We start from the raw sequence: 23,112 nt of genomic DNA, 5'->3' as shown, positions 1-23,112 counted from the left end.
TTTTGTCCCCTCTTTATATATTGCTCCAGGTTGCTTTCTTAAGATAACACTTTATTAATCCCCCGCAGGGGACATTTGGGTGTTACAGGCAGCAGCAGCAGCAGCAGCAGCAGCAGTATCAAAAGTATAAAAAGTCTCTTACTAAAGACTCTTTCTTACTAGACTCTGTGATCTCACTGTTCTGCCACCACAGTTCAAATCAATCTGAGCTGATAAAAATGTTGATATGTTCATGTGAGCTGCCTTCACTTAATAACACTGTCATTCAGCATAAACTGAGGAGCAGCTTCAAGGGCTTACCAACATGTTTGCCCTCAGTTTTGACCCCTATAACAGACCCTGTTATATGTTTGAGGGTTGCTGGAGCTGTATGTAGCCTGGAAGGAAAACCTACAAAACAAACAAACAAACAAACAAACAAACAAACAAACAAACAAACAAACAAACAACTATTTATTCAGTTCATGTTCTGATTAGAAGATGCTAGAATTCAAGACCAGTCAAAGATAAAGCATGAAAGCACCTAGCTCTTTATAGCAAAGATGCAAATTCAACACCATCCATCAGAAAGTACAACAACCTTAATATGGAAGCTAAAAATGACTTAAGTAGGTTAGAACATTAACAACACAGAGCGTTCGACTTTTACAGTACAGCTCTGTTTGTTTTGTTATGCTGTTACACTATCATTATCCTCCTGAGAACCAAGGAAAAAAAGAATCTTTCAATTAAATTTTTTTTTTTTTTGTGATTTTCTGCCTCTTTGGAGCTAAAACATCAACTCACAATTTAGACTTTTGTAAAAATATTTTTAGTTTAGATTTTACAGCACGTCCATTGTAGTGGACTAACAGAACAATTTTACCATAACACAACGAAATCATAGAAGGCTGACAAAAAAACAAAAATGTCCATTTTTTAAATGAAACTGAACATTTGGCCTGTATCTTTTGTTGAACAAAAATGACAAATTGACATTATTAAACATCCATAACATTGCTATTATTTTTCCAAACAAAAAGTTTAACTGAACTCTGAGTCCAATTTTATGATTCCTGACATGTTCATAAACAAGAAAATATATGATTTCCAAAAAAACCCCAATATCTATTTGACTTATCTTTTCTCTTTTCCTGGCATTTGCGTTTTGCTGCAGTCTCCACTTTGTCTCAGCATGAAAACAAAGTTCCCCTCATCCCACCCAAACACATGAGATATCATTGGAAAGGCCAGGATGTCCTCTACTGAGGACACCAGGACTTAGTCGGGTAGCTCAAATGAATCAAAAGATAAAGACAAAAACCAAATGTCCACTACAGAGGACACAAATGAATAGGCTGGGTCTCAGGAGGATATATAGATTACACAGAAAGCACAAAAACCAACTTTAGATGGATTGAAATGTATAGAAATACATATAATAGCATATGTGTGCAGGTTAAGATGCAGGCTGCAGATCAAACAGGCACACGTTTAGAAATACATTGGTCTTTATTGGCACAAGAGGTTAAAAACAGGTAAAAGTGCTCACACTGTGGATAACTGTACAGACAGTAAGGTCCCTCATTTCTGTCCACTTGCTATCTTCACAGCATCACCTGATGGACGAAGTCTGGAACTGCAGCTGCGAGCTGCAGGTCTGATCTGTCATCAAATCAATAAATCCAACCGTACTGGTCTACAACTAGTGCAGAAGCTGAGTCACTGAGAGATGCTCACATGGGGATGGACTGGAACCAATATTTCAGACTGTGAAGAGAGACTCCTGCGATATGATGAATGTATGACCCATTATAAATCTACCTGTAATCAGACTAGACTCATTACTGACCTGCATGGATGGTCCATCCCTGCATTTCTATGAAAACACAGCATCAGCTACACATAATATGAAAAAGACAAAGATAATCAGTTGGGACAGCAATCAGTGCAATTATTGTTGACCAGGCAGAAATAATCCCTGACAAACATCCTTCTAATTTCCCTTTATTACGATTGATAATGTAAACACACTCAGAATGATCACCTTTAAAGGTACTGATTGGATTACTGCCCTTCTTTTTGAAAATAAAATCCCTGACAGAATACGCACGATTTGACCAAATAAAAAACACATAATAACGAAATATTTTGCTCCTTTCAATTGAACTGACTTAGTTTTGTCCTACTTCAACGATTCCACTGCGCAGTGACAGCATAAAGTCGGGTTAGCCGAATAAAAGGAGCCAATGTTAGCCTAACGTCAAAATACATCACAGGACTGCCAACGAATACATCTGCTGTTGAAGAGAAAACAATACAATGAACTGATTCTAATGAGACATTTTGGTCAGTTTGATGAATGGCCACGTCAGTCTGCACAGATGTGTCATGATTAGCATCATAATTGTTAGTGTCCCAGTGTAAAAATGCTGTTTCAGAGGCTTGTCCACCCTGAACAAAGAGAGTACAATTCTGGGGTCAAACTCTTGTGGTTTTGTAATTCTAAGGCATAAACGTTCTCACATAAAATGACTGGCTTTTGACATGTTAAATTTAAAGGCAACTTGTTTTAAATTGGCTTTTCAAAACTTGTGTGTATGGAGTCTCAAGAATGCCACCGAAATAATAATACAAGAGTGATTCTAAACTGACAAAATCTGACAATCACTAATGCCAATTCCTCGTTCTCTCCTTTAAGTAATGCTTAATAACAATAATTATTAATCATACCTTGTTAATTCATTATCAGTTAATGGATCAATTATTCCAGTGGCATTCTCCACATGTGGGACATCTCATTAAAACACTGTTAATACAGCAAACTGGGTAAACCAAAGACAACAGGACAGAAAAATGGCAGGTTAGGCTTTAGTGGAAGAGCCCTTTAGCCCCCGAGAAAGATCACAGCCTCACTGACTTTGGACAAATAATGGGAGTGACCTCTGGTTGACCTCTTGCCAGCCTCTCTCACAGAGTCTGGTAGCCATCGGTCCTCTTCCTGCGGCCCAGCAGGTAGGCCACCACCACGATGACGATGAGCACCAGCAATGTCACTCCCACCGCGATGGCCACACGGTAATCCGGCTGGTCAGCAGCGCAGCGGTCAGCTGGAAAACACACACACACACACACACACACACACACACACACACACACACACACAAATGACTTGCTTCTGATAACCAGTTAAACCAAGTCAATCATTCTATGTAATAAATACAAACACACAGGAGATGCGGACGCTTGGTGCGTGGAGTGGATAAACACTGAGATCAGACATCTTGTGTCTAGCAGTTAAACTTTTCTTCTTTGTTAAAGATTTCTTTTTTCAATTTCACTTCATTTTAAGGATTTTTTTTTGTGGAAAAACTATATCAGACACAATTTATTATTATAAATAAGGTTATTTTACAACATGTTTAAGGGGGATCTTTGGCAGCCACAGACTTCCACAACTGTTGATTCTGTATTATGAAAATTTACTTTACCTTCCACTAATTCAGATCTGTAATTGAAAAACTAAGCACATTTCTCCACCATGTTTAATGTCAATGCAGAGCAGTGTGCAACGCCGGGTTCAAAGTACAACAAACCACGACAACTTTTTCTGCACGCAGCCTGATGCATGCACGCGTCCAAAGATCAGTACTTTCCATGATGGCCCTGTGCTTTTATCTAACATGTAAGTTGAAGTGTATAGTATTGGTATTATAGTATTATTTTATCCAAAAAAAGCTCAAGGCTAAAGCATCTGCATGTAAACATCCCCCATCAGAGACATGTCATCAGACTGTAGTTAAACCTGCTATTCCGGTGCTGCAGCTGACTCGTGATACATGTTACTGAATGTGCTGACACCCGTGGGATTGAGAAGCGATTACTGCCCAGCCCTGCTATCTTTAAAGTACGAATAATTAGTAATGAGTTATAACTTTCATTTAATAATAAATCTACTTTCAATGTGAATTAGAGAAGACATTTCCCTCTGTCTGTGATTAAAGCTGTGTTCTCTTTGTCTTTCAAATCTAAGGGATTATGAGAGCACGGTTGGTCAATACTCAGAGCAACCAAATACACTGTTATGGATAACTGCAGTATGAGCAATCAGATGTGGAGGAAGTAAACAAAAAGCTGGATTTGCTTTACTGAAGTAAAGTAGTTTTACCAAAATGTAAATTCATATTCCAGCAGCATGGCCCTCTTATCATACTTTATACAGCTGTCAGACCAACGTACTGGAGAAACCAGTGAAATATTTCCCTCTGAAATACAGTGGAGAAGCATAAGAGGAAGGAACCGAGGAACCGACAGAAGGATTTGTGAACCACGAGGAACCGTGTTGCCGTCAGGACATTGTGATTTGTGAAAAGCTGTGAGATTGTGTCACAATCAGCACAAACACTTCAGTTCAAAAAGTGCTTACACAGCCCTAATGTGACACTTTATTTGAAGAAATTAAAATATGTTGAAGTGTGAATTCAGAGAGGGATTTCTGACACTCTGCACTGTTGGGAAGTCTGAGAGCTCATGGCATTCTTTGTGCATCAGTGTTGTGTGCTGTGCACCAATGAGATACCACTTGCCATTCATGCATACATACAGATATATCTACTGCTGTAGATGAAGCTTTTTTTAGCTGTGGCTGCTATTTATTCAGTAACCAAGAGACAAAAATCTGGAATTTGTTCATATTAAAAAGCTGTGAGTTATATAATCCTAATTAATGACTGACATTCACAGTGAGCCCTTCATATAGTATATGGAGTACTTCCTACATTAATGGATCTACCAGTGCATTTAAGAGACAGCTACATGTCTCAGCCAAAAATATGGATTGTTCCTCATGAAGACACTTACGCGAGCCAAAGTCGTTGCTCTTGGTCAGATTGAAGGCCTGCATCCTGTCTTGACTGACATCCAGGTACAGTCCACTCCCCATGTACAGTGATTCGCTCTTGCAGGAGTAGGAGTGTCCGACCTTTGCATTGAAGAGATGCACTGAATCGTTCTTGGCACTGTACTGGCTGTTACCTGCAACAGTTAAGCAAAGCAGCGTTCATGTCCCGTCAGGACACAAAAACAACTCCCAGAAGAACAAAAGTCGATGATTGGAACTAGGTCAAAACTTGTTAGACTGCATCGCACTGAAAGCAGGTTGGCTGTCAGTGGCATCACATGCTTCACAGCAGTTCTACAGGTCACTTTTATACCGAGTTGAACAAAGACAAACAAGGAAGCTGTCTGCTTAATATTATCAGTCTTGCGCAACCTGCAGCACTGTGCAGTGCACAAGCAGTGACCCAATTAGAGAACATGTTAATCAATAAAACGACTGTAAATCATATGTAGACTGGAGAAAAATGGGAGTATTCCAGACTTACCTCCTTTGCTTAAGGGGTAGGAGAGGACAAAAGACAGAGCATTAACGTAGACCATGTCTTCAGCAGTGCTCTGAGGACAGAAAAGAAATCAGTTTTCTCTAAGGTTGTTATCCACAGGTAGATGGTATTCAAGGCCTAAAATGTTATTTTATGAACAAACAAGGCCACGACAATGACTGTTTTTGAAACCACATTTGGACGGACTGACACTCAGTAACATAACTGATAGTTGGTTTTTATTGTTAACACACCCTTGTAAACATAATTTTTATAGTCACTGAGCTATAAAATGCAATGGGTCTCATTTTTCTCAGTTGGGTTGTTCTTTCAGTTTCATTGTTAGTTGTTTAGATCACTAAACCCTTGAAGATTCAGATTGAATGAGCAGATTTAGAGAAAGATCAACAAACGAATCGAATGAAATCAGAAACTATTGTGATTCCTGATGATCGTTTTCGTGCCCTTTCAAGCAAAAAGTTGTTGACTGGTTTCTGCTCCTCTGCTTTTCTCATGGTGAAATGAATATTTTTGGGTTTTGGACTATAAGGCAGACAAAACAAGACTTTCCACAATTCTTTGCCATTTGGTGCATTAAACGACTCATAGAGAAAATAACAGGCAGATTAATCCATAGTGATTTTGACACTGGATGCACATTTAGTAAAATGCTATACAACCCAAACCCTGATTCACAAGTCCTTCTGTCGTGGACAGTTATGGCAGCCGCTGTTGTTGTTGAGCCTTTGCAAATGTAATTAATGTGAGATAAAGGTTACCAGGCTGTATTTCTTAATAGCTAAATTATGTGGTTCGTTTGGCAGTAATACGTTAACACTCACAATGCGTTCATCTTGAGTGTCATTTAGAAAACAACTAAATAATCACACAAGTGCTGTGGTATGAGGTGCTGTTGTATGCTCTTAGAACAGGCTTGTCAACTAAACTTCCCTTTTTTAACACTTCTCTGATTCTGGTTTCTATGTGAGGTTACCAGTCAAACAAGCTGTTTGCATAAAGACTGAATTGTCTCAATGCCACAGTACTTAATAGCTCAAGCCTTTTAGTAAAATGCCTATCAGTGTGAGCTGATCAGAGATAAGGTACTGCGAAGATGAGGGCTAATGTTGTTGCATCCCCTATCGCCAGCTTTCAACATTATACTTACGTATTTGTGTCAAATCTTGAAAACAAAAGTACCTTGTTGAACATGAAGGTGATGAAACCCTCTTTGAAGACCAGGGTAAGGTTGGCCTTGGTTTCCTGACAACCTCCTTCTACTTTGGTCATATTTGGCTGAACAATGAAGGTTCCATTGCCCTGAAAGACAAACAGAGAGAATTTACCTGGATGGCCACCTTGTATAAGAAGATACCATGGCAACTACAGAGAAAACTAGTTCTTTAGGGAAACACTACCATCTTGTTGCGTAGAATTCGCAATTGTCATATGACACAAAGATGACACATATCTAACCTTCCACAGTCATCAAACACACCACAATGAGGAAATCAAAACTTGCATGAAACATTTTCTCAATTCCTGAAATTGTACTGCTGGAAGCTGAGTCACAGGCTCAGACACAAAGTTCTATCCAAGGCCAAGTTCTACATTTCTACAATCCAAGTTCAAGTGTGGAATCTGCTCAAACGACCAGCTGAACCTTCAAGTCTTTTCTGGGATTCTTCTTGACTCTATTTTAACTAATGAAACGTACCAGACGGATCTGTAGTGCCACCTGAGCCATCACGCAAATCTCTTTTTTGTCTGTCATCAGGGTGTAGTTTCCTGCAGTCAAGGTGGTGGAGGGAGTAGGTTTAGGAGGAGGTGGGGTTGTAGGCTTGGTGGTGGTGGTGGTGGTGGTGGTGGTTGTAGGTTTGGCAGTGGTGGTGGTTGTAGGCTTGGGGGCGGTGGTGGTGGTTGTAGGTTTGGGGGTGGTGGTGGTGGTTGTAGGTTTGGGGGTGGTTGTAGGCTTGGGGGGGGTGGTGGTGGTGGTTGTAGGCTTGGGGGGGGGGGTGGTGGTGGTGGCTGAGACGTCAAACTGACCAGCAGGGGACACGGTTACAGAAGGACTGGATTCCTTGTCTTCAGCCAATGATAACGCTTCATTCAAAAAGACAGAGAGGGAGAGACAAATCATTTTCAGTGTTCATACATGGACCACTGCCCCATTGCACAGCATCGTACCGACATCTTAATGGCTTAAATAAAATTGTTTTGGCTCCTGGGTTAGCAAGAAATGACCTATTTACACATCTAGCTTCTCAGAGCCATATTATAGGCCACATTTGGAGTTGTGCCACCTTCTGAATCTAAGTCCAATTTTCTCTGTTTAGCTTTGTTTGGATCGCCACCATCTCTTGAGAAAAACACTTCCTGTTTAACCACTCCATGTTTTTCACCAGCGAGTCACTGTGTCTGCCCTCTGCCTGCCACTGCTGGAAATGCAGCTGATGATAGCGGAATTTAGCTGAGATTGCTGACTGTAAAACCAAAACAAGATGCTAGAGCAGGCTAAAAAACACCCAAGAGCAGGGTTTTCATATTACAGTCATTTATTCCACTGTTTGCTTTAATGCCACCAGCAGCCTCGTCCTTCAAACAAACAGTAAACTTAGCAGACCGATTTCGATAGTGCGACTGTTTTTCATGTTGACCTAAGATGACACTACCATACTGTTTGTGAGCTCACAGCAGATTTATGACACTGTGACGTGCTTATCTGCAGCTTTAGAGACCAAATGACCCAAGATAGAAAAGATGACGACTTTCTAGACTTTGAAAAGAGGTTAGTGCTATCATGTTACCGGATGGATGGATGGGGGATTCAAGCAGGAATAAAAGTGTAAATACAAACTATGACCTCCACTCAGCATTAAGTAAACAACCAAGTGAACACGAACATTTCTCAAAAACCCTGATTTAACTGCCATTTTAGAACAATTAAAGAAGATTACTGATGCAAACAACTAATATTAATTCTACTCCCCAAAAGACTAATTCCTTGTTGTTTTTACAGTGGAGTTCGGGCTCATAGCAAGCTGCAGAATCATCCTGTCCTAAAAAAACACAGCAGACATGTGACTCAGACCTGCAACACTATCGAAAGACTGCGGAAATTTCTGTTCCCTAAACCATCCAGGAAGTCACACAGAGGACTCCTAAAAACATGCAGTGTCTCATTTCTACACCAAAGAAAGAACATCCAAACACTCTCTGATGAACTGAGCCTGAAGGCGACAGGCAGCTAGAACACCCGAGGGAAGCGACTCCATAGTGTTTAATAAAACGCTCATGAGAGTCAACAGAAGCGAAACTGTTTTTGTACAAGTCCTTCACTAAAGTGCTAAAACTAATTTCTACACCATGTTTGTATTTTCAGTTGGGCTCATTCGTCCACACAGACAGCGTCTTACCTGAGACAGCGCAGAAGGCTATAAAAAGGAAAACAACAGGCCCCTTCATGGTCACAGACTTCAGCTGAACTTCCTCTGACACTGCTTCACTCTGATGCACCCGTGCGGCGTCTCCGCTCATAAATACACAATCACGTCAAGCTGCCGCAGACACGGCACTTGACCGGAGAGACTGGATTTAAAAAACAAAAGCATCCTTAATTGTTAGTCGATGGTAGACAGGGGAGCCAAACGGCCTAAAAAAAAAGAAAAAAGAATAGGATATTATTAATACATTTTTATACATATATTTAAATTAAAAGCTATGTCATTACAATAGTATTTGTCATATTAATTGAATATTACATTAAAAATAATATTAATTTTTTTATTGGATTATAGTTTTTGTTAGTTTATGTTAGTAGTGCAAAATAATTACTTCGACTAATTCTTATGCAGCCTCCAGGTAGGTTTTCCCCAGCTTTGTGGTAACTTAATGGACTGTAATTTATTACAAGGTTGTAACGGTTTTCTGTATGGATTAAGTAGTCCTGAGGGTAAAACGATATATAATGGGGTGCTGATGGGCATGAGTCTAAAAAGAGTTTGTACCGTAATGTTTTAATTCAAGTGGAAATCCAGGGTCCACCTTTGACATTATGCAATTGAAAAATTATTAGTCACAATATTTTTTCTCAATTTATTAATATACAATATTTAAATGCAAATCTGGCTTTTAGCTTTCAAGATATCTCCTCAGTCAAGTGGTAATTTTTAATAAGTTAGTGGTGTTAGACAGAGGGAGAGTAAAAACAGTCTAATGTAGAATAAACAGAGGTGATGAATGAAAATAACCAAATTTTTACCATACTATTGAGTAAGGAGTTAGGATTAAGTATTAAGAATTTTCAAGAAGCGTTGCAGCGCGCTGTAGCGATTTTATTTTGAAAGCAATAACCGGAAAACCTAGTGTCGATTCCTATATGCTAAAGATTATTCTTAACATGCCAATTGATATCAATATCCAGGAAACGAAACCGATGTGACAATAGGGAGGGAACCGACGAAAGGTCGAATTCTGAACACACACACACAGACACACACACACACACACACACACACACACACACACACACACACACACACACACACACACACACACACACACACACACACACACTTTAGCCTTAGCAATACTTACGATCATTTGTCAGCTATCAACATGACATACATTTTCCTGGAGGGAGAAAATACTGTTAAAATACTGCTTTCTTGTACTAGGCACAAGCAGTACACTTTCAGTTGCAAGCAGTACTGTCAGCTTAAAGGTGGCGGCAATAGTAATTCTGGTTGTAACAGTAATAGTACCAGTAGTAGAAGTAATGCAATAGTAGTAGCCATAGTAGAGCTGCCATAGTCATAACAGTAGTAGTGTTAGTAGTGTTTATATTGCAGTAGGCTAGCAGTAATGTCATAGTACTTATAGTAGATATAGTACGTGACTCATAATAGTGGTAGGAGTGGTAGCAGTTAAAGTAGAAACAGTAGTATTAGTATAGGAGTAGTACTGTAGTTGTGACACTAGATGCAGCTGAAGTATAATAGTAGTAGCAATTGTAGGAGTAATAGTAGTAGTAGTAATTACAGTCTGGCAATATAGTACGTCTGGTAATCATAGTAGTGGTAGCTGTAGTTATAGTAGCAGGAGCTGTACTAGTTGTAGTTTTTGTAACATAGTTATAGAGGTAGTATTTATAGCAACAGGACTAGTAGTTATAGTGATTATAAAAATAATTCAATTGAATTCTATTTGTATAGCGCCAAATCACACCAAAAGTTGTCACAGGACACTTTCCATATAGAGTTGGTACAGCTCTAATAGTAGTGTTAGTAGAGTCTTTAGTAGTAGTAACACAATTAGTTGTAGTAGCTGTAGTAGTAAATGTGGCTGTAATGGTTGCAGCACTTGTAGTAACAGAAGAACAAGGAATGTAGTAGTTGTTCAGGTGCATGTAATGTGAGCTTGCTTTTAGCATCAGTAGACAGACCAGTGAGGATATTTCCTGACCTCATGTGACACAGAAAGAGGAAATAAGTCATTTCCCAAACGCACACAGACACAGCGAGCATGTGGTCGACAGTGATACTCTTTAATTATGAGCTTGGCTTTGACATGTGCAGCCAGTCAGGCCCTGCTCTCACCTCAACCATGTGACTGAGCGGATTAACAGGTGCGTCTGAAGTGCTTTCAATGTACCCAAACACGTGAAGGATTTAGATAAAGAGCAAAATTTATTACAGTAATAAATATGGCAAACAAAAGCGCACTCCAAAAGAGAGTGGGAAAAATGGGTCAGAGGCAAGGCACATGCTGACAGGGCAGGCAGGCAACTGAAACACAAAAACACACCTTGAGTAGCAGTTCATGGAAAGACATTAGCAAACTCACAAGGAGAGAAGGTGGTGTGTTCAGTACTCACACTAGTAGGAAACACGATCACGCCAAGAACTCAGGGGCAGGACAATCCAGCAACAGAGGAGGGAGCTCTCTCCTTTTACCCTGTGCCTTTAATCAGTGCCATGCACATCAGGTGTGCACCTGAGGAGGCGGAGCTGGCTGGGTGTAGTGTCATGAAGATAAGTAATGAATAAATTTGTCATAGCTGCTAGAAAGTCTATAAACTTTCTAAAAACTGGAGTGATTAGAGAGATCAAATGATTAAAAAAATCAGGTCTGGGTCAGCATCAAAATTATAAGAGTGAAGTGCGGATTGATCAAAGGGTTTAAAGATGTGGCCTTCACAATCTGATTTACTGTAGTCCACAGTGTGGAAGGGATTACGTGCTGTGGTGAAGTCATCAAAAGACTGTGGAAATGCTGAACGGTGGAGACTAATCAGCCAGACCCTGAGCTCTGGCCTGTCCTCATTGTGGTGGGTTTTGTGTGGGTGGATGGACAATACGTTTATCGTACTCAAATATGTGATGTCACCTCTCGCGAGCTGCCTTCATTTCTTGGAGCAGGACTTTCTTGCTTTGCTGATCGGTTTCAGGGAAGTCCTTGCTGATAAAGATGTTGGAGCGCTTCAGGTGTCAAGCTTTATCCAGAACAGCAAGTTTGTCCTGAAACCACAGAACTCACAACAGGGCAAGGATTTTCTGATGATGACATTAGCTTCCCAGACCTATGAGCCCAAAGCAACTCCATGTTCAAAACATCCACTTTTCTCACTTTTTCATCAAGCACACAAAACACTTTTCTTTCACCTTACTCTTTAAAGTCATCTGTAACAATATTATGGTGTCTTGACTGGCCTTCCAGACGCTGTCTGTACAAATCCATCCTGGTATCACTATGGCTGTCAAATTCAAAATTTCCAGACTCACTTAAAGATTACCGACTTTGAGGAATCAAGTATGATCTGTATGCGAATTTTGAAGCAATCTTCCTGTCGTTCAAGCAAAGTTCCATTGAAGTCTTTTTGCTGGTCCAGTAATTCATGCTCTGGAGCCATGGTGACATATTCCTCTGCCATTAGAAGCTAGAAGCTTTGGCTGACATCATTAAGTCATTAGCTACAACTAATCTCACAAAATATCCAAAACTTAAGTATTAAGTACTATGTGAAATGTATTCATCATTTCAGCTAAGTCACCAAACTCATCTCAGCAGCCACACTGAGGTGGAATGCGCTTCACCAAGTTTTTACATCAAAGTCAATTACTAGCCATAAGGAGTCCTACCCAGCCTGTGAAAACAGTCGTATAACATCCTCTGTGGCTCTGGAGGGAACTTTCTACAGTTTCAGAGAGTTATATTGAATTAGGATCAAGACTTCCAAAAATGTGAAGTCTCAGGCCAAAATCAAAATGACTCCTTCTTTTTAAGAACATGGACGTTTGCCAGGCTGGGAATACCTAATGACAGGCTGCCATAAGAGAAGTGTAGGGTCCATTTTTTTTGGAGCCTAAAAAACAATGCATATTAGCCATGCACATCCAAATACCTTAGAAAGGCAGGTGCTGAATCAGTGGAAGACAGCAATGAAAACATGAAAAAAGGTCCACGCACTGTAGCTCCCTTCAGTTACCACCCTGTCTGAAAACCTGGACCCAAACTGAAACTGGCCAGACAAGGAAGAAGTCAGGCAAACAGATGCAACTGCCAAGCAGACAATTATAACACTTCAACCACAACAACAGCTACCTTTGCTGAACCTGGGGGACAGTGTTCTCATGGAACTGGACAATGAGAAATAATGGACAACACCAGGGACTTTCCAAGGAGCCAGTTCCACTCCAAGATCTTATGTGGTGGACACTGCTCAAGGACAGTACAGGCTGAACCAACATCACCTGTTGAGTTCACCTACAGTCCTGACTCTCTCTCTCTCTCTCTCTCTCTCTCTCTCTCTCTCTCTCTCTCTCTCTCACACACACACACACACACACACACACACTGAGAGTTAGTTTGTTTTCTGGGTGGTGATAATGTACAGGACAGCATATATTTGATATAGCATTAAATGTCACTGAGGCAGACATTGCCTCATTTAATTTATGTCATGAGACTAATTAAACTATTCATAATGTACGAACGTGAATGAACCTCAGATATATAAGGTCAAACTTTGACTCATTGCTGCTGCTCTGCCTAATATGAAGCATAGACACAACGTGAAATTTGTTCTCCATTTGCGCGATGGCAGCTCTGTGTTTTCCATTTCTCCATTGGTTCAATTTCCCGGGAAAATGTTATGATAATGAGGACTCTCTCTGCCAATCCCGATGCCTCAAACCCATCTAGTCCCGCCTTCGATGACGACAAACGAGAGGAAACTGTACAATGCCATAAAAGGAAACTACTCCCGCATGCGCAGTGGCTTGAGTTTTGTTTGAAGTGAACTGCTGCCTGGGACTGCCCTACAAGCTGCAAAGTCGCCAAGCAATTGATTTTAACAGTATATTTTTCACATTTCCTCCATATTCTTTCAGCGCCTCTATGCATCGTAGAGACGATGTTAGGCCATCACTACCCAAATGCCGACAAGTCGCAACAACTGGTCAACTATGTGGAGGATTATCTGGAATGTGTGGAGTCCCTGCCTTTGGACATACAAAGAAATGTTTCTCTGCTTCGCGAAATTGATGCAAAGTATCAAGGTATTGTGTTAACATGTTTTTATCACTAATTACAACTGCGGGTATGAAACTGGCAAACATTAGCGCCAGTCTGACGGTGTGCTTAAATGGTGGAGCAGGCGCGAGCCTTGTGTTCCCTTTTGGCAGAAACCGAGCGCCCCTTGTTCATACCTGCTTCGATAAAACAGCTCTGTGACCAGCTGAAATGTGCTTAATTATATTGACGAGCCAAGTGTTAGTGAAACGAGTCAACCATCCGTCCATTAGCATAGCCCGGATACACTCCGTCCAGGTTCGAGTGTGTCACCGACCTCAATGGGGAAAATTGTGAAATTTGATATTTCTTTATCTCGGCAGTCGTACATGTAGATTTCGACCTAATATAAGAGCTGTTATGAATACTTTGTGTTAAATGGCAAATTCGGCATCGAAATTATTTAAAAAATAGTTCTGTGTAATGATAAAATCTCAACTTTTTTAATAGGTACACACTGCCGCCCACTACGGTGTTTCCGCGGTGGATTATTGTACGAATACCAGTAAAAACAAAGAATTAACTTAGGCATTTATTTGAATTAAACGCTGCCGTGTGTATTTAATGTATGCTGAAGCCCAGGACGTAAAATAAAGATGTGTAAAGGATCCTAAATTGTGTTCATTGAGGTGTGAACCCTTGCCCGATGACCGTGGTTAACAACACTGCCGTTTTTTTAACGTAACAGTCCTCATTGTTGCTTTCTGCTGACGCAGAGTGAGAAGTGGCTTACAGCCCATGTGTACAGCTAATGTTACCTACACGGACGATAAACGACGCGTTAAATGTAGGCTTTTAAAGCGAAGCACACGGCTGCGAGGGCTTGGACGATGTTGGACGCTCTGAGCAGGTTACCCCGTCGACTATGAGCCGCAGAGCCAGATGGCTCCTCTTCTAGGCAACCCCCTTCAACACGTGACGGTCGTCACTTCCTGTAGGCAGGAGCTGACTGCGGCTCAGCCCGCCTCCTCTTCCTCCTGCTCTGAGGCGTTTTGAACGTTGCCTCACTGGTTACTTGTGGTTTCTCCACTTGCCCTCTTTTCCGTAATTGTGTGAATATCACTTTTCTTTCTTCTGTATATTTTCCAGGTCTGTCTGCACAGCTGTTTGTTCCTTCCTGTTAGTTAGTTGCCATGTCTCGCTGCTATCAGTGGTGTGAGTGAGCGAGCGTGCGTGCGTGTGTGTGTGTCTGTGTATAGTTCTGGGTGTGTATATGTACATATGGAGAGTGGGAGGGATGGGTTTGTGTTTTTCTGTTTTCCTTTATAATATTAACTGTACTGTAAGCACCTTGTGTTGCATTTTATTATGCATGAAAAGTGCTATATACATATGGTTTGATTTGATTTGATTTGATTTGATTCCTGTCCTTACCCTACCATTACTTTCGACAGAGTGGAGATGTTGTCCACCTGTTACATTTTTCCAATACTGTTGCTGTGCTTTTCCCCTCTGATTTTGAGAAGTCTAATATTAATTTTGTCAATTTCTCTTTTGAGCAGTTGTTTTACTAAATTGTGTGCTTTTTGCTGAATGTGATTTTCCCTTGACTAACTGTTATTGAATTGATGAACAATAGTTCTTAAAGCATACTAATATCTGTATCTGTTGTAAACACAGCTGATGCGGTCTATAATCTGACTGTATACTGGTTGATGAGCCTCAAATGAAATTAATGTGTCTCCTACTTCACTTAATGGTCCATGATCAGTGTGTGTGTGCTGGAGGCTTGAAGCTTCCACGTTACTCTTGTGAAAGTTACATGCTGGATGACCGCTGGCTCACAGACGAAGTGTGATGTCACAAAGTCTTGCTGGTACATCCAGGTGTTACAGTGTGATTTAAGATCAGCACAAAGAAACTCTCCCCATCAGCAGATGAATGTACATACACACATAATTCTGTCATAGACAAATAAAAAAAACAAGTTTTTTTTTTGTTTTTTAGTGCAGGGGGTTTTATATTTTTTAATGCTTATTAAGTCATGGGGTCAATAATGAGTAAAAATCTGCCCGTTTGTTTTTTTTTTTTGCAGAGGTGCTGAAGGAGGTTGATGAAGTATTTGAGAAGTACAAAGGTGAGCAGGATGCAACACAGAGAAAGCGGCTGCAGATCCAGCTGCAGAGAGCGCTCATCATCAGCCAGGAGCTGGGTGACGAGAAGATCCACGTCGTGACCCAAATGACGGAACTGGTGGAGAACCGCTCCCGCCAGATGGACTCCCACTCCCTTTGCCTCCAGGAGCCCAGCGAGGCCGAGCGTCTTACTACGGAACGACGCTCCAGTGTCCAAGACTCCCCGGCCCCTGAACGTACCTCAGCCCGGCGCCCACGCCGCCAACGCAACAGTGAGAGCCGTGACTCCAGCCACCCGTCAGCCAACGGCTCTCTGGTGGATGACCCCGTGGAGGAGCTGTCCATCCCTCCACCCAGAGAGAAGAAGTCCAAGTCTGCGAAGAAGAAGAAGCGCAAGGCCAAACAGGAGCGAGATGCCTCGCCGGTCGACTTCGCCATCGACCCCAATGAGCCCACTTACTGCCTCTGCGAACAGGTGTCGTACGGCGAGATGATCGGCTGCGATAATGACCAGTGCCCCATCGAGTGGTTCCACTTCTCCTGCGTGGGGCTGACCTACAAGCCTAAGGGCAAGTGGTACTGCCCCAAATGCAGAGGGGATAATGAAAAGACCATGGACAAAAGCTTAGACAAAAACAGAAAAGACCGCAGATCCAGGTAGTGACCGGTTTTCAGTCAGCCCTCTCTCATCTGGAACATGTCTTCAGTGCGAGGGTCAAGACTGTCAGTAGTTGATAACGTACTCGTGATGTTGTAAGAGCACAATCGAAAACCATTAGTAGCAGCGCTTATTATTAATCAATGACGAGTTGTGATTGAACTTGTGCTGTTACATCACTGATTGTTCCCACTGGCTATAACTGTATTGTAGTCTGCAGGGAGTCCAGCTGCTGCAAGAATCATCAGCTTGATGCTGCCATCTTCCTCAAGTGTTTTGCTCTTTGTGAGACTTTAATTTTTATTTTGACTTTCGAGAAAAAATGAAAGCATCTTTTGGTTTACTGTCCCTTTTCATTCTGGACAAGATCTTAATAAAAAATATGGTATTCCTGCTAATGGTCATTATTTTCGTCAGTTTTGGCCTCAGTTTTTTCTTTATTTTAACTTTCTTAATTGTACCCAATTCTTTGAAATCGGTGTCTGTCTTTATACAGTGATGGCTTGTGGAGAATAACCTACACATGTAATTTGTTTACAAGAGGTAAATATTTAATTGAGGAGATGATTGTTGATGGGACACTGGAATAGGATGTCATGTTTGTGGACTTAATGTTTTCACTGGTTCACTATCACTATTGTGTAATTTTCTTTTTATATTCATTAAAACAAAGTATAGTCATTCAGTTACTATTCAGCTCTCTTTTCTCTTTCAGCATGAAGGGTGCAACAAAGTCCCTGAAGCAAGCTGGTCCAGTCTGCTGTGCCTGAGCAAAGACTGTCTGTTGCCCTTCACTTTACGCCTGGACAGACCGTGTGTTTGTCATTGGTCAAACATTTGGTCCAGAGTGAAGTGGCTCCTTGAGCATTTAATAAATTGCTATAAAATTTCAAATAGACATTGATGCTCCAGAGATTAAATCCTGTAGACACTGGAGATCCTCTGACTTTTCATGTTGCACATTTATCTGGTTCGAGTTTCCTGCTGTCCACCATCAGAACAATAACTGCGATCCATCAGTCTCGGCTCTACTTTGACATCAGGGCTAACGTGTGTAGCATGCTAAATTTAAACATGTTGACACGTTAACATAAACATGTAAACATGCTCAAAGTCTTTCAGTTAGCGTCTGATCCAAATGAGAATGTTAGCAGCCTTATGGAAACTTTTACCTCGAAGCACAACTGAGCTTCAGTCCAGCTGAGGCTGACAAACAAATGCATGTAGAACAATGTGAAAGCTACTACACAACAAGCGCTGCATTCAAAGCTCTACATAAGTGAAAGCACAGAAGTGTTATCAGTCTCAAGGTAAAAGTACTGGTTCAGCAGTGAGTGATGTGTGATTCTATTTGATATTATTAGATTTTTAATATTGATGTATTCATGTTTCAGCAGCATTTTACTGTTGGAGCTGCTTGAGGTGGAACTAGTAAATTGTTTTAGATTCAACTTTGTCATTTTGGGGACTGTTGAATGTGCAGAATGATACTAAGATGTGTATAATATTTAGTTTACACTCAGTGATACAAAAAACAAACAAACAAACAAACTGGTCTGTAGCTAGTGGATCATGTTGGAGCTAACTATGAGTATTGTCCCTCAGATCCAGTCGATCAGTGTCATGCACATCAGAACTTGAACATTTGCTGATGTTCATGAACTTTCATGGACATGATAGAATTTGTCATGTCCAGGTTTGATATTAGGACATCTTTGTTACCTTAAACAGCAACTTTTCATGTTAATGTATCTTAAGAACATAAATAATAATTACAGAAATGATTGGGTAGCAAATGGAATACAGAAACATTCATAGGTTATGACACAAATATATCAGTTTAATGGTGTTTATCAGCACAACAATGAATATATTTTTATTGAGTTTTGTTCTGTCATGTAGTTCACTTCACACTCTGATGTCTGTCCATCACGTGAGCAGGACAACACTGAGTGTTCCCTATGAGTCCTCCTCCTCCTCTTCACTGCTGCTGGACTCTCCAAACAGGTCTCCATCGGCAGAGACTGGACTTGCTGAGCTGCCAGTCCTGCATGCTGGCCTGACGCTGATGAGGGCCGGGCTGTGGCTGAGGCCGAGCAGGACGCAGGCGTCACGTCCACAAAGCAGCCTCAGACAGCGGACATGTGCATCCAGAGAGAGCACCGACAGGACGCTGCATGCCTCCAGGTCCCACAGGCTCAACTGTCCTGGATTATTACAGCAACATAAACAGTCACATGGACACATTCTGCTGTGTGTGATATGACAGTGAAGATGTTTCCTAAGGTAGTAATGGGCATACTTTTATTCTTAGGCTGATTTTTAGTAGATTTTTAGTGGTGATGTGCGGTAATTCTGAAGGTTTCAGTTCTAGATGATTAGGCAGCACCTGGTCACTGCTGGTAACAGCAAGTCTGTTTTAACAATACCGTTCCCAGAGTTCTTTCAACCTGACAGCTCGACCGGTTCAGGGTGTACCCCGCCATAGATAGATAGATTCTTTATTGTCTGTCTCGAGTAAAAACAGAAATGCATCTTTAAAACAGCTCACTGAAGCATTAAAACATAATTAAGAACCACACTCAAGCACATTGACTAAAACACATTCAACAACAGTAAAAAACAAACAAATGCAAAAAACAAGGAAAAAGTCTATGAGTTCTTATTAAGGGCAGTTATTGCAGATGGGATGAAGGATTTTTGTAAATGTTTTTCCGGGCCAGTGGGGTTCTGTAGCGTCTGCCTGATGGCAGCAGCATGAAGGAGTGGTGGAGGGGATGGGAGGGATCCCCAGTGATGAGGGTGGCTTTCCTCATCACTGAGCGCCTGTACAGTTCACAGAGAGGATGTTGAGATGTTTCAGTTATTTTGCTGGCTTGATTTATTGTCCGGGAGAGTTTTGCTTTATGTTTGGCAGTGAGAAAGTTGAACCAAGATGAGATGTTATAACTGAGAATGGATTCAATGAGTGATCTATATACCAGTGTTAAAATGTCTTTGCTGATGTTAAAACTTCTCAATTTCCTGAGCAGGTGGAGACGCTGTTGTGCCTTTTTGTAGACAGAGTCAGCATGTTGTGTGAAGGACAGGCAGGTGTCGATTTCTGTTCCGATATCTAAAACTCTGTACCTGTTCCACTAGCTGACCCTGGATGTTGAGTGGTACAAGTAGATCCACTGGGTTTTTCCCCATGGACCCACAGCAGAGCTCCTTGGTTTTTGTGATGTTCAGCTCAAGTGAGCTTTCGGCAAAGGTTTGGACCAGGGTATGGACTTCCTGCTGGTATTGCGTCAGGGACAAGGTGTCAGTGAGGTGGGCTACCAGGGCCATATCATCTGCGTACTTAAAAAGTGTTATTGTATAATGGTTACAGCTGGAATTGCAAGTCACTCTAAAATAACTAGTTCGATCTTTGAAGGATGCACACTCATAGTATACACTCAGATCTTCAGGTCAAAGTTGATTAATCTCAATTTCACCAACGTCGCAGTCTAGCGGTCTTCATCAGAGCATGGAGGAGTAAGCAGATTATTAAATGAAAAGGTCACATTGTAATTAACTCCCTAAGGTGACATATACATGACTGTGGGACCTGATGAAGGCCAAGGGGACAAAATGTCTGAGCGGGTCAGCATGTTTGTTGACGTGGCCAAAATAAATTGATAAAACTGAGATGAATCAATATTGTCCTGAAGATCTGTGTGTGTGCTACTGTTTGACCTTTGGATGTTCAACTTTGAAACTCTGAAATATCTCCTTGTATTTTCAGAAATTAAGCCTTTGGTTCCAAAAAAAAAAAAAGAACTGAAAACATTGCAAAGAGGCATAACAGTAAATTATTTTCATGCCATTCATGTGGCAAGTCAGCAGGCAGTCAACTGGCTCAGCTGCACAGAGAACATAAAAGGACTCCAGGGCCGTGGTTAGACCAGCTTTGTCTCTGCATGGAAAAACACAGGCCTCTCATTCATTTGAATGAGACCAGTCCAGCAGCACAGCGGGGGTGCCAATGCAGGGGGCTAAGGCACAGAAGTGCAGGGTTGTCCTGTAAAGAAGTTGAACCAGGCTCAACTTTTGCTGCGACACAGTGTGATCCGGTGTTGGTCACATGGTCCTCAATAAATCTCTGCCCACCTTCCTTCTGAGGATAGTTCTAATCAGGGCCTTTAAGTGTTAGTTGGCCACCGTTGATTTAAGCAGCTTTAATAACAGCTGTCAGCTGTAGCTAATAGATGTTTCTGTGAGATGCACAAATGATTTAGGTGGTCGCCTCACATCAATAACAATTTCCTGTTAAACCTCAGCACATCATGTCATCATTTTAAGCTAATCAGCCTCAAAGATCTGAAGCTCTGAAGTGTTCGTCTGAACACACAGGCCACTGTGTTATCTCGTCTGATTCTGTACATGCGGACGCATGATTAATTTACCGATATTCTTGGCACAGGACAATCAGTGCCTTGTTTAAAATGATGTAAACCACGAATGTTGGCCTGGAGTTGAATTTATAGAAAATACTTGCAATTTAAATCACAATCATTAAAAAAAAAACCCTGAAATAATGGCAATTTGAATCCCCTCCAGGAGAGGCGGCTCTGCCAGTAACAATGAAAATTACTATATACAGAGGCAATTCTTTTCATTCACACACCTCTTAATGCTGCCGGGAATAAGAATCAGAGAAAAACTGATTCCAACTCTTTTGTAATTACTTTAGCATGAATGACTCAGTTCACCCAAATTAAAATAAACTTGGAATTCTCCATGATTTGTTCTTAGAAATGTGGGTCAATCAACCCTTTAATGTGATCAATTACAAATATAATAAAGCATAACAGCACATAAATCGTAAATGGCCTGTTGGCAGCTTCATTAACTTAAAATAGCTGTATATATCAGGCTGATGTTTTCTTTCTACAAAAATATGGCTCAATCAACCCTTTAAAGCTGCAGTAGGTAACTTGTATAAAGTAATTTTTGTCATATTTGCTAAAACTGTCCCTATGCCCAGACAGCAGTGCATGAAACATGTAATCTGTGAAAAAAAAACAAAAAAAACCCCGGCTCTATTGGTCCCACCTACTGCTCAGTGGCGTAGCCACATAAGGGCCAATGTGGGCCAGTGCCACTATGATTGACAGCTGGCCAACCCTATCAGAAGTGCCCGGTATTAACTTGAAATTCAAAGAATGAAAAAACAGCCAATAATAATATCATACAAAATTGTGTGAGATCAATTTTGTTTCAATAAAGTATCATTATGTTACAAATATTTACAGAAATGCTCTTTTGTCCATTTTTAATATTATGTGCTTCATTATGATTGGGTAAAGCTATGTGGGTGGCTGCTATGTGGGCATCTCTCTCTCTCCACCCTCCCCATTTTCTTCCCAATTCAGTTGCCATCGGGACGGATTTAGCTCCGAGTTCATCTCTCTCTCTCGCTCCCACACACACACACACACACACACACACACACACACACACACACACACACACACACACACACACACACACGCACGTACTCACGCACGCTCTCACGCACAGCACTCACAATCAGCCACACACACACCGAATTGAACAACCCTGAAATGTTTGTTGAACTTGTTTTGTAGAACTAGAATCCATGTTTTGGGTTCAGGCTGTCTGACTGTTTTTTTTTTTTTTACATGTTTACAAAGCACTGACAATCACCTACAACGTTAGTCTGGTGTACGTGTTTTTGCCCAGGCTACTTTATATGGTTCTCTTCTCCATGGTCTTGACTAGCTATTTGACAAGTCTTTATGTTCGATGTTAAAATCACATGCATGCATGTATGTCGTGCCTTAAATTTCCCCCGGGATGAATAAAGTATAATCTACTTATCAATGTAGCCCATTATTGTTTGCCATTAATCGTCTGATCTGTGATGAAATGACGTGTTGTTTATTTTTGAGTCAATTGCTGTAGGCCTACTGCCTATATTGGAATAAAAAAATATGTAAAAAAAAATAATAGTGGCCCATACTACTTCACAAAAGTCCACCCGCAAAAATCCTGGCTATGCCACTGCTTCTGCTCCTACAGCGATTTGCAAGAATCCACCGTGCCTAACAAAAAACAACCAATCAGAGCCACAGGAGCGTCTGGGGGAGTGTCTGAGATCTGTCAATCACTACTCACACACGCTGTGAACCGCCCCCTCCCTCTGCTCATACTGCAGGCTGCTGCTCAGTCAAACAGCTCTGTGAGTGGCGTCAGGAAACTGCCCATACCGCCACTGCCAACAACAGCATAAATAACCATAAAGCTAATATGGTGATTGTTACAGTAACACTCCGCAGCACGTAGGTTATGTTAGCGACTGTGATGTAGCGGCTGGGCAGAGTTAGCTTGTTTCCGATGCTAAGGCTAATGTTACTGGTTGTCACGGTAGCCGTGCAGACGCTGCAGGGAGGAGGGGCTT

The 23,112-nt window shown here is 41.2% G+C and overlaps 3 protein-coding genes across 4 annotated transcripts in view; 1 reads left to right on the top strand and 2 right to left on the bottom strand.

The window, feature by feature from the left end:
• Nucleotides 1–2,500: 2,500 nt before the first annotated feature.
• Nucleotides 2,501–8,897, bottom strand: cd68 (CD68 molecule). 2 transcript variants are annotated; one of them, XM_070993715.1, is made up of 7 exons: nt 8,777–8,897; nt 7,255–7,463; nt 7,078–7,215; nt 6,561–6,680; nt 5,364–5,433; nt 4,840–5,013; nt 2,501–3,089 (listed from the first exon to the last, which is right to left on the bottom strand). In XM_070993715.1, the coding sequence occupies exons 1-7, from the start codon at nt 8,895–8,897 to the stop codon at nt 2,950–2,952; spliced, it is 972 nt and encodes a 323-aa protein (XP_070849816.1). In that variant the 3' UTR covers nt 2,501–2,949. The 2 variants fall into 2 exon arrangements, with proteins under 2 accessions (XP_070849816.1, XP_070849815.1); XM_070993714.1 differs by having other exon boundaries at nt 7,078–7,463.
• Nucleotides 8,898–13,648: 4,751 nt separating this feature from the next.
• On the top strand, nt 13,649–17,352 carry ing2 (inhibitor of growth family, member 2). Its single transcript, XM_070993198.1, has 2 exons — nt 13,649–13,918; nt 15,967–17,352. Exons 1-2 carry the CDS (start codon nt 13,774–13,776, stop codon nt 16,665–16,667), a joined length of 846 nt encoding a protein of 281 aa, XP_070849299.1. The 5' UTR covers nt 13,649–13,773; the 3' UTR covers nt 16,668–17,352.
• Nucleotides 17,353–18,588: 1,236 nt separating this feature from the next.
• LOC139351156 (uncharacterized) overlaps nt 18,589–23,112 on the bottom strand; it is a 29,060-nt gene continuing 24,536 nt past the window's right edge. The window contains exon 29 of the mRNA XM_070992891.1: nt 18,589–18,871. Within this exon, the coding sequence (XP_070848992.1) occupies nt 18,624–18,871 (248 nt within the window). The 3' untranslated portion in view covers nt 18,589–18,623. The remainder of the gene's footprint in view (nt 18,872–23,112) is intronic.

The sequence above is a fragment of the Chaetodon trifascialis genome, chromosome 23 (assembly GCF_039877785.1).
Source record: "Chaetodon trifascialis isolate fChaTrf1 chromosome 23, fChaTrf1.hap1, whole genome shotgun sequence".
In the NCBI taxonomy this organism is placed as follows: domain Eukaryota; kingdom Metazoa; phylum Chordata; class Actinopteri; order Chaetodontiformes; family Chaetodontidae; genus Chaetodon; species Chaetodon trifascialis.
The sequence above is the reverse complement of the archived record's forward strand: the minus strand, read 5'-3'. Positions and strand labels throughout refer to the sequence as shown.